Source organism: Ipomoea nil, unplaced genomic scaffold, assembly GCF_001879475.1.
Source record: "Ipomoea nil cultivar Tokyo-kokei standard unplaced genomic scaffold, Asagao_1.1 scaffold0465, whole genome shotgun sequence".
NCBI classification, from domain to species: Eukaryota; Viridiplantae; Streptophyta; class Magnoliopsida; order Solanales; family Convolvulaceae; genus Ipomoea; species Ipomoea nil.
Window position 1 is genome coordinate 2253353 of NW_017616893.1, and position 17460 is coordinate 2270812.

Below are 17460 nucleotides of genomic sequence, written 5' to 3' on the forward strand. Positions count from 1 at the left end.
CATACCACCGCAACCACCGTCGCCACCACCACCACCACCACCACCACCACCATACCACCGCAACCACCGTCGCCGTTTCCACCGCCACCACCACAACCACCATCGCCGCCATCACTACCACCATACCACCGCCACCGCCATCACCACCATACCACCGCAACCACCGCCGCCACCACCACCACCATACCACCGCAACCACCGTCGCCGCCACCACCACCACCACCACCGCACGACCACTGCCACCACCGTCATACTACTACCACCATCAGACCAACCACCACTACCGCCGCCGCCGCCACCACCACCATACTACCGCAACCACCGTCGCCGCTGCCGCCACCATTACACCGCCGCCGCCGCCACCACCACGACCATACCACCGCAACCACCACTGTCGCCACCACCACCATACCACCGCCACCACACCACCACCGTCATACCACCACCAAGTATTATTATTATTATTATTATTATTATTATTATTATTATTATTATTATTATTATTATTATATAACGAATAACACCACTACCACTACACCACCACCACCACCATAATATTTTTGATATATTATTAGTTTTTTTTTTTTTGAAAAACTTAGCTATTTTTTATTATATTTAAAATTAATATTATATTATTATATATTATTATACATGTTGTAATATTCTAAATAAAATAATTAAAATGTTTAATTATACAATTCTACTCATTTTCCAGAAAATGAACCAAACACAGAAAAACAGTTTTCCATAATGCAACCAGACACTGGAAAGGAAAATGTTTTCCGGAAAATGACTCATTTTCCAGAAAACATTTTCCAGAAGTCATTTTCCTACTTTCCAAACGGACCCTAAATAGATGATAGATGATTCTGTTTTTCATTTCGAAAATAGTTTTTAAGTGTGTTCCAGTTTTTCAGAAATTATTTTCAGATTTCAAATTTGAAAACTGTGTAGTAAACATGTTTTCTGATTTCTATTTTCCAATTTCCGAAAATTTTCAGAAATTTCCAGTTAGTAAACGGTCCCAAATATTCTCTCCATTCCAAATTAGTTGTCATATTTACTTTTTGCATGCTTTTTAAAGAATTAAAATAAATGTTATGCGGTCGTTTACCAACTTGAAAAAATGGAAAATTTTTCAAAAAAATGAAAAATTGAGAAGTAAAAAAAAAAAATAGAGAAATTGTTTACTAAATTTCTTCTTTCAAATGCTTACTCCTCCTTCATTCTCGTTATTTTTTAAGAATTTTGGAGAAGTTGGCAAGCAACCTCTCTAAATGAAGAAATGGCAAACACATGCATGAATAGTACGAAGTTTTGGAGGTCAATGGATTAATCCAACTGGCTACACTTTACGTTCTCTTATGTCCTCTTTGCATTCCCGTTTTCCTTCCAGTCCCATTCCCCTATTATTATTACTAGTAATTCACCTGCGCGATGCACGAGAAAAAATTATGTTATTATAAATATAAATAAAAAATAGAAAAACTAAAATATTTTAAATTTTTTAATATAATAATATTTTTGAGCTTCCATTAGTCAAGTATTTATTATTTTTATAGAATACAAAATTAAAATTAAAATTTTGTATGGTTAATATAATCTCTAATTATGTGTATATTCAAATGAACTTATAGAGAGAATTTATATAATTACATTGATTTATTCTTAATTGTATTTCATCTATATTATAATTTTCACAATACAAATAATAACTAAGATAATTACATTTGGAAAGCAAATTTCAAATTTTGTATGAGTAAATTTAAACTCTAATTGAATACATTTTTTATATGATTATATAATATATAGCTATTTTATTTTTCAAAAGTACATTTTTTTATATAGATTATATAATATATAGCTATTTTACTTTTCAAATGTTGTGCTTTTTTTTTTTTTTTTAATAATAAAGGGTGTTGTGGCATTAATTGTAACATTAATTACTTCCCAAACCATATAGCTTTATTATAATTATAAGATAAGATTATTATTATTATTATTATTATTATTATTATTATTATTATTATTATTATTATTATTATTATTATCTTTTTATTTTCTTTTTCCTTCTCTTTATGCATACAAATTTATTATTATTATTATTATTATTATTATTATTATTATTATTATTATTATTATTATTGTTGTTGTTGTTGTTGTTGTTGTTGTTATTGTTGTTGATTTTAGGGTTTTTGGGACCAGGAGGTCCAACACAATCCGTTAGACAGGTGGATTCACCGAAAAACTAGAGGGTAAAATGACTTTGAAAGAGAAAGATGGCTAGGTAACACGTAATTTTGTCTTGATTTCCGAGTATTTTTTTGCCTACTAGCAAGACTGCTCTTTACACGTTTGGGGGACACCTATTTATAAGTGTCCAGCCTATATTAAATAAATACAAGTTTCAATTTGCAATAATGGGAAATAAAGGCCTAGAGCCGTTGGGTCGCCGTTTCCAAGCTCCTACAATGGTCGGATGAACTCAAATTAATGACGGGCATTCAAGTGGCAACGATCACCTGCCGAGCTGACTCTCGTCGATGTCGACCCCCGGTACTCGGCTTCATACTCGTCCGAGCTCTTCATATGGTCTTCCCAAGGCCCATGGGTCGTATCTCCCTATTCTTCGGGCTCATGGTAGCAGGCCCATTCCTTTGATCCATCCCTCTTTCTTGGACCTCTAACCCATTGTGTTCATACCCCATCAATTATTGTTATTATTATTATTTTTTTTTTCTTTTTCCTTTTTTCTCCTAATGCACAGATTTATTATTATTATTATTATTAAAGTCTTCTTCTTTTTTGAAAGCATTAAAGTCTTCTTATTATTATTACTATTACTATTATTGTTATTATTACTATTATTGTTGTTGTTGTTGTTGTTGTTGTTATCTTTGTTGTAGAAATGTACAAATGCTATATAGGATGATTGTATTTAATAAAATAGAAAATTAGAGAAATGAAAAATTGGAGGAATGGAGAAATGGAAACCTGAAAGAATGGAGAAATGGAAAACTGAAAATTGCAAAATAGATAAATGAAGTAACGACCCCTATGTGTTTTCTAATTATGCCCTTCACTTTTCTCCCTTTTGCAAATGAAAGCAATAAAGAAAGCAAAACTCATAAGAGCATCCCCACAGTTGTGATTTTTGAGAAGTTGTTGCAGGTGTGATTCAGAAAGAGAAGATGAGAGGGGAGAAAAAAAAAAAAAACAAGTCTACCAACTAAAAAAAAAATAGAAGATTTTACACGTCGCTGAGCGCGCAAGTTGCACAGAATACACGACTTAAGCAGTTCTTCTTCTCTAGGCAGGCCCCACATTTTCAAAGTAAAACATCACTCCTACAATCCTACTGCAATAAGTTCATTAATTCTCTCTCCTCACCCTCTCACCTCCCCATCATTTTTGTTTTCTCAAAAACTTCACCATAAAATCATTGATAGGGATGCTCTAATAGTAAATTGAAAAAAATAGAATGATGGTGATGATGTTCAATATTAAAAAGAAGATAACTTTTTGAGACAAAAAAAAAAAAAAAAAAAAAAAAAAAAAAAAAAAACAATACATGTAAAATGAGACGAATTGAATAATTAATAACAAATGCAATCAATTATTCTTTGGGTAACAAATTTGAGGGTAGATTCGGGCGGCCCGTTTCTGAAATTTCTTTGATTACTAGGCTTCTAGCCCTATTAATGGTCATGAAACACAAGTATAAATGTTCTTCCAATTCATCCAGCTGCTCAATAAAGCTTATGTCATTCTTCTTTAGCTGTTGCGCCGCCACTTCTCCACCGGCTTGGAGCTGATCTTTGCTTTTCTCAAGCCAAAATCGGGCAGTGACGTGCATGTCTTCCAGCTCATCATTTAGCCGAGCCACCAGCCGGCTAATAGTATCCAAGTCTTTGATTAGTATGTAAGCACCCTTTGCGGCTACGTCTAGCTGAGTGGACCACTTAGCCAGCTTCTTAGTCGAGAGCCGCTCAATGAAAGGCGCCATTAAGCTCGGAGCCGCCACTAGAATGGCTATGGCGTGAACCGCAAGAACCACTGTGAGGGACACAGTTAAAGCCCCTAAAAATATGGCTGAGCCGAGCTGTATTTTTCTCACTAAGCGGAGCTTAGATTGGGTCCGGTCGCGGCTCAGCTCGAGTTTCTTGAGCAACTCGGCGCAATCGGCTTGCATCGCCCGGAATCGACTCGGGGATGAAGCGGATGGAACAAATGGGTTGGGCGAGTTAGAGAACTCAGTGAGCCGGGTCATAACAAGTTTAGGGGAGCGAGTTTTGGGTGAAAAATGGGCATTGTGGAACGAGTTTAGAGAGGCCTTAAGTGACTTATATTTTCTGCGCATTTCATCGACGTCTTTTAGCAAAAAACTACAAAGCAACGAGGCTTCGGCAGTTACTTCGAAATAACTGATTAGTAAAGAGCGGTGCTCAGTCCGGATACGGGTGGATTCAAGTATCCTAGTGACCGTAACTTGATCCGGATCTAACAGATGTTCTACAAAGAGTCGATATGATAATAGTCGGGTAGAAGAAGTAGATCCCATTATATTACACGGGGATGAATTTCCTTGGCTAAATGCAAGTACATTTGTCCAAAACTCAATGTAGGACTCGGTTCGGAAAGCATTAGCATACTCTTCCCTGAGGTCCAAATCCACATGATTTGTGTTATTAATCCCAGTTGCTGCACAACATTATAATTCACGAAACTTATCAGTATTATAAAGAAAGGTGGAAAAAAAATTAGCATATATAAATGTTAATTATTCAGTAGACCATAATAAAAAGTACATTTTTAATATACTAAGAGTATATTATTTGTGTATTAAATGTACATTATATAAAATAATGTACTTTTAGTACTCAAATAATATACTTTTTTTCTGAATATAATGTATATTTTTAATATACTGAAAGTACTTTATTTATATATTGAAAGTACATTATTTGATAGTACGGTCCATCCAGTAATGATTGCATATATAAGCTTACCATTCATGGCAAACAGTTTACGCATTCTTGAGCGAATTCTCATCTTTTTAATTTCAACGCTGAAAAAACAAGAAAATAGATAAATAAATTCCTTATTGATTTTATGGACTAAAACTTTATTAAAAAAGATAATAAACAAAATAAAAGGACCAATGAATAAATAAATAAATAAGAGGTTATAGAATCTAAATATCATTTAACATCTATGGAAATTATTGGAGCTACCTATATAGTATAAGAAGTTAGCTAGAAATCGGAGAATCCCAAATGAGAATTTTCTCTCTTTTATAGCTGGGAAGATCAAAGATGTGTTAAAATCAAAAGAATAATATAATGGTTTTTGCTTACAAGAAAAGTGATACTAATTTATTACGTTTTGTGAAGAAATAATTGGATTAATTTTTTTGTTTTTGATTTTTCTTAGAAGGCAAACCACAAACTATTTGTCTCTCGAAAAAAAATATTTTTTGAAGAGCACCAATAATAATAATAATAATAATAATAATAATAATAATAATAATGTTCAGTTGAGTTACCATGATTTACATCCTCCCAAATGTTCTGTCGGGTCGGGGTGTGGGGGACCCTTAGGGTTGGGGTTCAGCCTTTTGGAATAATAATAATAATAATAATAATAATAATAATAATAATAATAATAATAATTATTATTATTATTATTATTATTATTATTATTATTATTGATGAGGCTAAGAGCACACTAAACTAAAACATATTACCAACTTAAAAATGACTTATATTACATTTTGTAACATATCACCCACTGTGGAAGAATCAAGTCTAAGTCATTTTGAACAAAGTGAATGATTTGTATTTGCTTAAATATTTTTTTTATAATTATATACATATTGCAAAAGTTGTTTAAATTAGTTATCAACATAGCAAGAAAATTATTTAAGAATATTATTGTTACATTCTTTAAATATTCTATACCAAAATTATTCAAATCGATCATATGATATTATTTTATTAACTTCTCCGAAAAGGTTGAATCCCAACCCAAGGATTTACTTCCCAGCCTGATTGAATAATTGAAAAGATATAAATTACGGTGACTCAATGACTCAGCAAACATGATCAAATGTCGTGCACAAATAATCTGTCCATATTGAGTAAAATAAAAAAAAAATCTTTATTTATATATGGATAGCTGCTAGTTGCAACTTTAACGCTAAGTCGTCGAAATCTTAATGGAGATTTGATAATGGCGGCAGGATGAGTAATCCATTATCCATCCCACTTTCATTATTGTTATTTTTGTTTCAAATTATAAATTACCTTTAATGTACTACATAATATTTAAATAAAAATTTACTTTTAATTCTCAAGTATTGTATCATTTTGCAACATTTAATCATATTTTTTATTTTATCACAGTATATATCTAGTGTTTATTTGTTTATAACAATTAGTTCTCCACAGCCTCCATTAAATTTTTTTTATTTTATTATTTAATAGAGATGGCTAACATGTGTATTATAATACGTTAATAACTTTTATATGAGTGGTCAAAATTGTTGAAATTTCTATTTTTATCTAATGCAAAAATATCGTTATATATGTGTGTGTGTGTTTTTTTTTTTTTTTTTTTTGGAAAATAAATAGAAGCTCATTCATTTAATCATAAGACGAAGCGATTACAAATAGGATCAGGAAACGGTATACTATTTCTTACAATCAGACATAGAAACAACTTCTCTAGCAATGTTATAAAGAACTTGAATCGTAGACTGTTTCACAAATTTAGAGCTGAATTCGTTAGATGAATTTAACGGTTCTTTATTATCATTGAAGAATTGATGAAACGTAGTCAAGACTAACTTTGGTTGAAAAATCTTGCACACCACCTGAGTATATGTTTTCCATATGCCGTTCATTGACAATATATCCATTGAGATGAGATGCAAATGCTCTTTTACATTGTCATCTTTGTCACCCAGGATGATGTTCACATACGCCATGACAACTTATATGTTTCACACTTATGAAGAAAAGAACTCGCCAAAAGAAACGAGAGGAAAACAAACTCGTCACAGAAACGAGAGAAAAACACAGAAAAAAGCATAACACAAAAGAAAAGAGAATTAGCAATACATCCCTTGAACTTTATTTTACGGATCCACGAGAATCAAACCACTTCTTTATGCAGATCTGGCGGAATCCTTAAGCTTTAGATCTTTAGAACTATCGCAACTTCCTTCAAGGGTTGGTGGCTGAATTGACAATGGACTTTATAATGAAACTAAAAAATAAAAAATAAAAAAAACAAAAGAAAATAGGAGACCGCTAGCCAAGAAACAAAGCTCCGTCAAAGGCTCAAAGCTTCGGCCAAAGGCCGACGGCCACCAGATGAAAAAACACTCAGAAAAGAAGTAAGATTTTGTGAGATAGAAAGAGAGGTTTCGAGAGTAGACCACCATTAGAGTAGACCACCATTACCTATGTGTGTATTTTTAAAGAGTTAATTACCGAAATTGTCCCTTGACTATAGCGAAATTACCAATTTGGTCCCTGACTATTTTTTTGACCAATTAAGTCCTTCATTTTTAAAAATCTTAACCAATTTGGTACTCCGTTTGTTTGACCGTTAGTCAACCGTTAACTTAGGACCAAATTGGTAATTTCACTATAGTCAAGGGACCATTTTGGTAATTAACTCTCAAAAATATTAATCAATAACGTAACATAACATCTCCACATTCCCACCCAGTATCTATTTTTCAAGTCAAAATAATTAAAGAAGATGAAATAGGTCCCAAAAAAAGAGAGAATTGAGCTCAGAATCACATGCCAACAGCAACATTGAACAAACCACACCAATACATATTACAATCAGAAATGTAAGAATTAAATAGAAAGCGTGCGCAGACTGAAGAGTTTATAATTTTTTTTTTGAAAGCTACTGGCTCTATGAACCAATAACGCCTCCATTGAGGCTTGAACTCATAATCTTCCAAATGAAAGTCCAACCCAAGTATTATTAGACCACATAGTCCTCGTTTGAAGAGTTTATAATTATTAGAACCCAAAAAGAAAAGATTTTGTTTGGTTTGCGGAAAATCCATTGATTTATAAATATATCAAAAAAGAAAAAATCAAACGGTATTCGATTCAGTTCAATTTTTTACCGAACAATTCGGATCGATTTGGATCAACTTTTTATCAAACCATTCGGTATACAAGAATCCAATATCGTTCGATTGTTCGATATATTACCGAACTAAACTAGTTCGGTTCGAGAAAACTAAACCCCAATTGTACACCTCTAAAGTTAATTACCAAAATGGTCCCTTGACTATAGTGAAATTACCACTTTGGTCTCAAGTTAACGATTGACTAACGGTCAAACAAACGGAGGACCAAATTAGTTAAGATTTTTAAAATTGAAGGACTTAATTGGTTAAAAAAATAGTCAAGGACTAAATTGATAACTTCGCTATAGTCAAGGGACCATTTTGGTAATTAACTCATTTTTAAATCTTATTAAACTTAAGAAACTTTTTTGAATAGATTTGACTAACATGTATACTTTGTTGTCAGTGAAAGAGCTTTTCTAAAATATTTATGTCACTTTCTTATTAGTTGATCAAAAATTTATTTTAATGCTTAAAATTACATTTCTTTTTTCTCCTTTTTTTAAATAATAATTTATTTAATTTATAAATTAATATTTTAATAATAACAATATAAATTTTATTTTATATATATCAAAATTTTATTAGTTGATCAAAAATTCAATTTATATTTCAAACTAAAGTTATTTATCACAATATTTATTTTATTTTAAATAATTTATTTAATTTATAATTTAATGTTTAATATTTATTAATCAAACAACAAGTTACACATTAACTTTTAAATTAAAGTTATTTATCTCAATTCTTTTTGTTTTATTTTAAATAGGTTTTTAATTTCCATTTTAATATTTATCTCAAAGTGAGGGGGGTTCCTTGTGCGCAGTGAGCACAGATCTAGCCTCTGTGGTTCATGTTCAGTTGAGTTACCATGATTTACATCCTCCCAAATGCTCTGTCGGGTCGGAGTGTGGGGTACACTTAGGGTTGGGGTTCAGCCTTTTGGAAGAATATCTATTAACCAATCAATAGGTGACATACACACACAAGCATCTAATAACCTTCTTTTACTATAATAAAGTATAGATATAGATTGATAATATGAGATATAAAATTTATCTTTTAAAAATAATATTGAGTTAATATTTATGTATATACAAATTTCTCATAATTGATTAATTCTTAAAAATTGTGCTAGTTGGGACGGAACTTGTCAATTGTCATGCCTTGATGTTGAGTAAAGTGTTGGCATAGGTGAAGTGTTAATGTGGATAAAATAGGATCATCCTTGAAGCGTGTAACGTGCTACCCTAGGCACATCCATCGGATGCACCCCATATATAAAAGAGTGATTCTCGAGTGATACAAATTAGGTCAAGATGAAAAATGTAATATTTATATTGAGAAATGTAATAATAATCAAAAAGTAAATTAAATTATTGTTATTTATAAGAAAAAAATGTAATACTTTTATATTTTGATTTAAAAGTATTACATTTTTGCTTATAAATAACAAACACTTTTCATTATAAGTATTGCAGTTTTCATTTAACCCGCCTCGTCTTACAGACAAAGATCCGTAAAACGGTGTAACATAAGATTTTGCTTATATGAAATGAAAACGTAAAATAAAATGTAAGAAAATGAAAATCTATCTATCATTATAATAAAGCAGTAACTTTAGGCCTAAAAATTTTCCCGCCCACACAATACTACGCCGTTTTGGAGATGAATATCTGGCTTAATTAAATTGTTTCATTAATTGCTTTTGGTCCTTTGCGTTATCCAATGTATATTGGGTTTGGAACTTTTTTTCTTCCCAAAATTCATTAATTCTACTCAGATTTGAACGTTTGAAAGTTGAAATTTAAAGGGTTGTATATCAAAATATGTGAAAGCAACTGAAACAACTTTTGGAATTCTCAATACTAACATTAAATACACAACAGTTTCTAATACTATAAATAAGTCCTCACAACTAAGAAAACATTTCATGAAGATGGAGAGTAGACAAAAATGGTGGAGATGCATACAGCGCTGGGAAAGCATTCGCGAGGAAGAAGACAATTTCTTGAAGATTAAGCATCCAATAGAGAACACCTGCACATTGGGTAAAGCTCTATATCATCTTTCAACTTTCTTTTGAAAAAGAATATAATTCTAGATATATGAAAATCACATTGTTGGTGAAAGTAAGGTATTAAAATCGATCTATCTACGGATGGAATGGCTTAACTTCTTTAGTCTTTACATCTGAATGGATACCGAAAGGTGAATGGCTTAAAATCTATCTACTGATGTTCACTGTTTTTGCTTCAAACAGTTTTGGTTTCACTGCCAAATATTTTGGTTTTCTGACTAATCTCTAAACATCCTCTTTCAGTCTTTTTCCATTCAGTATCCAGCCATAATCTATAAATATTTATTGGTATTTTTGTGCAACAATCATATCATATACGAAGTATATAACAATGAGGCAATATATAATAAATTAAGTTAGATGACATGGAAATAGTGCATTATGCAACAACTATTTAATTTCTAGGATTATTGAAGAGAATGTATAAATGATATACAAACAGTACTTCATTGGAAATTTGCCTAAAAAAAACAACTTAGACAAAAATATACTTGCTGTTTTATCATACGAAGAGCAGTTTTATAATCTATATACCTATATATTCTCTGTTTTTTATTTTTGAATATTCGCTGTTTTATAATCTTACTTTTCTAATTTTTAGGGAACCTATATACATGTCAATATTTTAAAGGAAGAAGTGAAGATATATCGCAATATTTTTGAAGAAGAAAAGGTGTACTATGTCAAGTCCTGGTGGTCACTACTACAACAGTTCTGTCACAGTCTACTGGCCTTTGGGTATTTTAGAAGTGGTGATGTTGTTGTCAGTACCATCTCTGATATGTTTATGCATCAAGAGGTGAGTTTTAACTAATCTTTGAAGACTAACAAACCATTAGAATCATTTTTCACTTTATATAAACAATTACTGTAATCTGATCATTTTGGACAAAGTGATTGAACAGTAATGTTCTTTTTCACTAATTTTGGACCTATTAAATTGGTAACAGTGTTCCATTGCTATCAATTTGACTCTAGGGGAACTGTTTTGTGTGTGCTAAAGTATCAATTTTATAACTCATTGTGATTTTTTTTTACACTAAGGCAATATTGGTTTGTTTAGTATTTATTATTTTATTTGTTCTATTAGTCTATTGTTTTTGTCATTTTAAAATTTTGCAGGATATGCAGTGTTGCTAGAAGTATGAAGTCTTGAAGAATCTACTATAATACATCAAGAGGTGAGTTTTAACTAATCTTTGAAGACTAACAAACCATTAGAATCATTGTTCACTTTATATAAATAATTACTGTAATCTGATCATTTTGGATAAAGTGATTGAACAGTAATGTTCTTTTTCACTAATTTTGGACCTATTAAATTGGTTTGTTTAGTATTTATTATTTTATTTGTTGTATTAGTCTATTGTTTTTGTCACTTTAAAAATTTGCAGGATATGCAGTGTTGCTAGAAGTATGAAGTCTTGAAGAATCTGCTATAAAGCAAGGCAGTGGATGTACTCTATCACATTGTATTGTTCTGCCTATTGTATTCACACCAGGTTAAAATACCTATTGTAACCACATGTAAATCCATAGTTTTGGAATTACATGTCTTTAATAAATTTTTTAGGTAATATATGTATCTGTATATTTTATAAATATTAGTCCATCAAATACTTTAATATTATAGACATCCTTAACAACACACTTCATATTTTGAAAAATATATTTTTAAAAACCTGATTCCGTTGAAATGCAAAAGAAATGAACTCAATATTTTTTTTACATGGTAGAAGGAAAAGTCTTTTTTTTTTTTTAAACTACTCATAAAATTACTTTAAAAAAACATGATTGCCTAAAAATGCAAAATAAACGAATTTATTTAATTTTAATGGTAAGAATGTAACGTTTTTTTTTAAATGAATATATCTGGCAGTATAGAATAGAAAGTGATTCACACTGATCTTTTTAGTTTTAAAACAGTTTCAGAAAAATATTACATACTTTAAAAAAATTTTGGTTTTTAAGTGACAGTTATAGACAAATAATTTGAAAAAAAACACATGTATCACTTGCAAACAAATAAAAATCAACTTTGAAAAAATAAAATTCTGAAATTACAAATTACATTTAGGCAATTAATTTGGCATCACAATACTATTTTCATCATATGCCAAAGGTAAAGATTTGTGAAAATAAAGCTTAAAACTATGGCATCAGAATTATAATTTCATCACTTGCCAAACATGTTGTAGTGAATAGTCCAATGACTACATTTATCAATACTGTCATTGGAATTTATGAATATGGCATTGGAATTTAAATTTCATCATATGCCCAACTACTTGAAAAGAAAATGTTAGTTCAAAGGGGAAAAAATAAAACATTGCAAGTAGTATGCTTTTTTTTTTTTTTTTTTTTTTTTTTTTTTTTTTAATAAAGCAAAACAACATTGTTTAATAATCAACCATAGAGCACACATTGATCATTTCAATGTATGTCTATAAAAACACATCTATCAAGCATAACAGAATTACAACAACAGAAAAAAGAACACTATGAGGCAAATAAAATGTTCAGCAAGAGGAAGCATATCATATTAGACAAAGGCATGCCAATTATGCATTTTAAATTTGTAATTTTACCTCACTCAACTGCTTATTAAAGCTTCCGAATTGCATCTTTCCATTGCTTTTAATTTAGATACAGTAAGGTATAACCCTTGGGTCTGCTTGCCTGCACTGAAATATATATGTATGAGAGATGAGAGATTAAATTATAGAAATTGCATGTTCAAATTTATGTTAAATATATGAAAATATGAAGGATTTAATACCAAACCCTAAGATTATGCAAATTACTTTCTACAAAACCCTAGAGTAAATAAATACAGTATTTACGAAACATTTAGACTAAATTATGAAAACCCTAACTGAAAGGAACCAACACATGAACACAAAGTAGAATCTTATCAGAAAAAAACTATAACCTTGCAAAATGAGATATAAAGTAAGAAAAAAGTTGTTTGAATACAAACATTGATAAAAGTAAAGGAGTAGGCAAACTTAGCTCATGGTATTTCCTTGATTTCATTGCATGTTGATGAACTTGAATTGTAAATCTAAATCTATGCTTCACCCGGTCAAAATCTCTAGCTGGTATTTTCGATCGAGGGTTTGTAGCGTGATTATTATCACGATTAATGATACAAAATTGTGATATAACCTACCAAAATGGAAATTTTAGTGGACGAAATTAGGGTAGAAGCAAGTGTTAGGACATAGTAGATTAGAGATCGAAGAAATTAGGGTAGAAGCAAGGTCAGCGAATGTCTCCTTGCCGGTGTGTCGAGAGAGAATATGAAGCGTCGGGTAGGTTACGAAACTTCTCGAGTTTGAAAAGGTTATACAGCTGCGTTAATGGGTCGGGTTATGGGTCTTGAATTTTAGAGATAATTGGGCCTCAAATAATGTTTAATATCAGAGGTAATAATTTGGGCCTAACAATTTATATAATCAAAATATTAGGCCTGAATATATGTGATTCACAATCTTATTCAACTATTATCATATCTTATATATCTTATATATAATATAATATAATGTTAGGTTTAATTATATAAACATATATTTTACATAATATAAGATTCTGAAATTATTAATTTGTTATTGTAGTTAATGAAGGTACATTTGGTATATATTTGAGTAGCCGTAACAAGTTACAAACAATAAATTTAAATGATTCGAATCATTTTATATTAAGCGGGTTACAAATCATAATATCGACCAGATCGAGCTGTATATTACCAGGTAACTTTCTATACTCATAATTTATTAGGTTTTAAATTTGTTAATTGTGTCATAAATTAAATTAATTATAGTTTATATATTTTTTAAAGTTTTTTTTCCCTTTAAAGTTTATTATTCAAAATTAAGTATAGATGTTGATTTTTATAAATTATCTTTGTTCTTATGTAGATTGTAACGTACCTCTAACCCAATTATAAGGCAAATCTTTTAAGAATATATCAAAGGGTAATGCCTTATAATTATTTTTTTATATTTATACATTTTTTGTAGGAAATTTGATGATTAATGTTAATTTTGTCTTTTTGATTTTTTGAATAGTCAATGGTTTTGGTTCAACTGAATGCAAAAAAAAAAAAAAAAAAAAAAAAAAAAAAAAAAAAAGGCCATATAAGACACAATCCACTGTTCTGTCTAGGGACTTGCTTTCAGCTTTTGAAGAATAATGTATACCGGCAACTATCTAACTATGGTAAATTGTACATAACATTCTCCAGAGTTGACAATTCCAGTGGATTAAAAATGTTGATTTGTTTGAGAAATGTACCATTTTTAAGTACGACTAAAAATATTATGTACAAAGAAAATTTTAATAATATTTAATAAAATTGCAATATTTACCAATGAATTATTATAAGGCATCATAATATAATTTTAATCATCTGCCATCATCTTGAAATAAAAATGTTGGATACTTTATACTCCGTATAAACTTGGAAATAAAACTAATCAATTTTAGTCTAACCAAAGAAAACATGCCCTATAACTAGACAAAATATAATGTATTATACTCTAATAATACATATTTTATTATTAAGTATATCATAGTTTAAATTTACAATTATTGCATTTGAGAAAAAATATTTTGACAATACTAATCTAAGTTTATTTATTTGTATGTCGTATACTTTAACTATCTATACTATATTTTAGTCTCAAGAATTAGTAATCCTAAGGGATTAAAAATAATTATTTGTGACGAAAATGTACAATCTCACAGTACGACTACTAATGTCCTATACAAAGAAGTATTCAATAATGTGTAATAAAATTTTATGTGCTGTGTTTTTGTATTTTTTACAAGTTTTCACCAAATTTTTTTTATTATATGATATTGTATATTCTATATATTCTATATATGACCGTGGTAGATAACATCAATGAATACATGAATGAATATAATACTGCTGAAGGAATGACATATCTCAGTTGTGATTCGGTCTGCAAATCTGATTCCAATGTTGACATGCTTACTGATCTACACACACCAGAGTTTTTAAATGGCTTACGATGTTCTGGAGTGCCAAATCACTCATTGACTTTAAAAGTTGGCTCACCGGCCGGTTATGCTCTTGAGAAATATTGATCACTCATTGGGGTTGTGCAATGATACAAGGATGATCATTTCAAAGTTGGCTATCTCAGTTGTGATTCGGTCAGCAAATCTGATTCCAATGTTGACATGCTTGCTGATCTACCCACACCGGAGTTTTTAAATGGCTTACGATGTTCTGGAGTGCCAAATCACTCATTGACTTTAAAAGTTGACTCACCGGTTATGCTCTTGAGAAATATTGATCACTCATTGGGGTTGTGCAATGATACAAGGATGATCATTTCAAAGTTGGCTACTCATGTTTTAGAAGCTCAAATATTGAGCGGAACAAGCGCTGGTATAATGGTATTAATACCAAGGATGTCCTTAACACCGTCTGATCCAAGATTGCCTTTTAAGTTTCAAAGAAAACAATTTCCGGTAATGTTGTCATATGCCATGACAATAAACAAAAGTCAGGGGCAAACATTGTCAAACGTCGGATTATTTTTGAAGAGGCCGGTTTTTAATAATGGACAAATGTATATAGCAGTGTCAAGGGTTAGTAATCCTAGCAGATTAAAAATTATTATTTGTGACGAAAATATACAATCAAAAAATACAACTACAAATGTCGTATATAAAGAAGTATTCAATAATGTCTAATAAAAGACACAGTTTATGCTATTACTTATAATTATAATGCCATACATTTTACTAATAATATTTATGGCCGTGCATCGCACGGGTGCAAATACTAGTTTTTAAATATAGGACAAGAAAGTACAAAGGACATTTAATTTGTGTTATAAATATAATTAAGTGGGGACATTATGTGTTAATTATATTACGATCGTAACGGTCATAACATTATTACTACCATTATTATTTTTGTTACTTTGTATATTCTATATATGTGTTGTATCATTTGTACTGAACATGTATTTTAGAATAAAATCTTTGCGATTACACTTTGTCTCAATCTCTTTTCTTTTCATGCACATTGTTTCTTGTTTGTCGTATGATAATTTGTTTAACTAGGAACGCCACGAGCTAAAATGAAACAATTACAACATTAACACGATATACATCTTCGGTGAATGGTATGCTTACTTTCTGCTAACATTTCTAGTTGATCAAATTGTGTAGGTCTTGCATAATTGTATTCTAAGAAATACGCAAATACCATAATTATGTTTATTGTTCATATGCTGCAACTTCCAATCGTTATATCCTACACCACGGCGCACATAGCACTGTGCGCCGCGCGCCTCCCAAAACGACGTCGTTTTGGGATAGTGTTGGGATACGCGGTAGGAAGTTGCTGAGATTATGTGTATTTGTTCACAACGTTATGTGTATTTGTTCACAACGTTATGTGTATTGGTTCATACAGTTATGTGTATTTTGTATACAATTATGTACATTCTTTTTATACAATTATGTACATCCGAATCAGAAAATTTGTGTGTATTATGTTAAGAGTTGATGTGTATTATGTTAAAAGTTTATGTTTATTATGTATTATGTTAGATTATGTGTATTATCTTTTAAAAAGAGTATGTATATTTTGTTATATAATTATGTACATTCATGTATAACATTATGTGTATTCTAGTATAACATTATGTACATTCTTGAACAGCGGGTTTTTTTTAAAGAAAAAACTACTGCCATTCACTGGGGTGGAAAATTTCAAAAAAAAAATAATTAAAACGACGTCGTTTTGCATCTGGGCGCATAGTGCAACGCGCGCCGTGGTGTAGGATATAAATTGCCCTGCAACTTCTGCCATATGTGAGTATGCAAGCTAAGGCAACAGGTTGGAGATTGAAGCTGCAACATTTGGTTTAATTTTGACATTGGGCTTGAGTCAGCTGCTTGAGGTATGATTCTGGTTGCTTTGATCATTAAAGCCTCAATAACATTGCTTTTATTAATTATATTCAAATAAAACTGTATTAAACTTAACATATATGGTGTAATTATAATTAATTTATTAGGTAAAAAACCATCTTATATATTAATATTACACCGCAGAGAAGGGTCAAATAAGTCCATCTACTACTTTCAAATGTTCAATTCACACATTGGGATAAAATAAGGTTTTTTTTTTTTTTTTGGAGTGCTACTGACTCTATTACAATGTAGTATC

The 17460-nt window shown here is 30.5% G+C and overlaps 1 protein-coding gene and 1 long non-coding RNA gene across 2 annotated transcripts; both read right to left on the bottom strand.

Annotated features, from left to right (window-relative positions):
- Positions 1–3597: 3597 nt before the first annotated feature.
- On the bottom strand, positions 3598–5266 carry LOC109173100 (UPF0496 protein At3g49070-like). The gene is made up of 3 exons (XM_019322357.1): positions 5235–5266; positions 5010–5068; positions 3598–4701 (listed from the first exon to the last, which is right to left on the bottom strand). Exons 2-3 carry the CDS (start codon positions 5050–5052, stop codon positions 3617–3619), a joined length of 1128 nt encoding a protein of 375 aa, XP_019177902.1. The 5' UTR covers positions 5053–5068; positions 5235–5266; the 3' UTR covers positions 3598–3616.
- Positions 5267–9993: 4727 nt separating this feature from the next.
- LOC109173105 lies at positions 9994–10659 on the bottom strand. Its single transcript, XR_002052845.1, has 2 exons — positions 10338–10659; positions 9994–10201 (listed from the first exon to the last, which is right to left on the bottom strand). It is a non-coding gene; the product is annotated as an uncharacterized LOC109173105 (long non-coding RNA).
- Positions 10660–17460: the final 6801 nt, after the last annotated feature.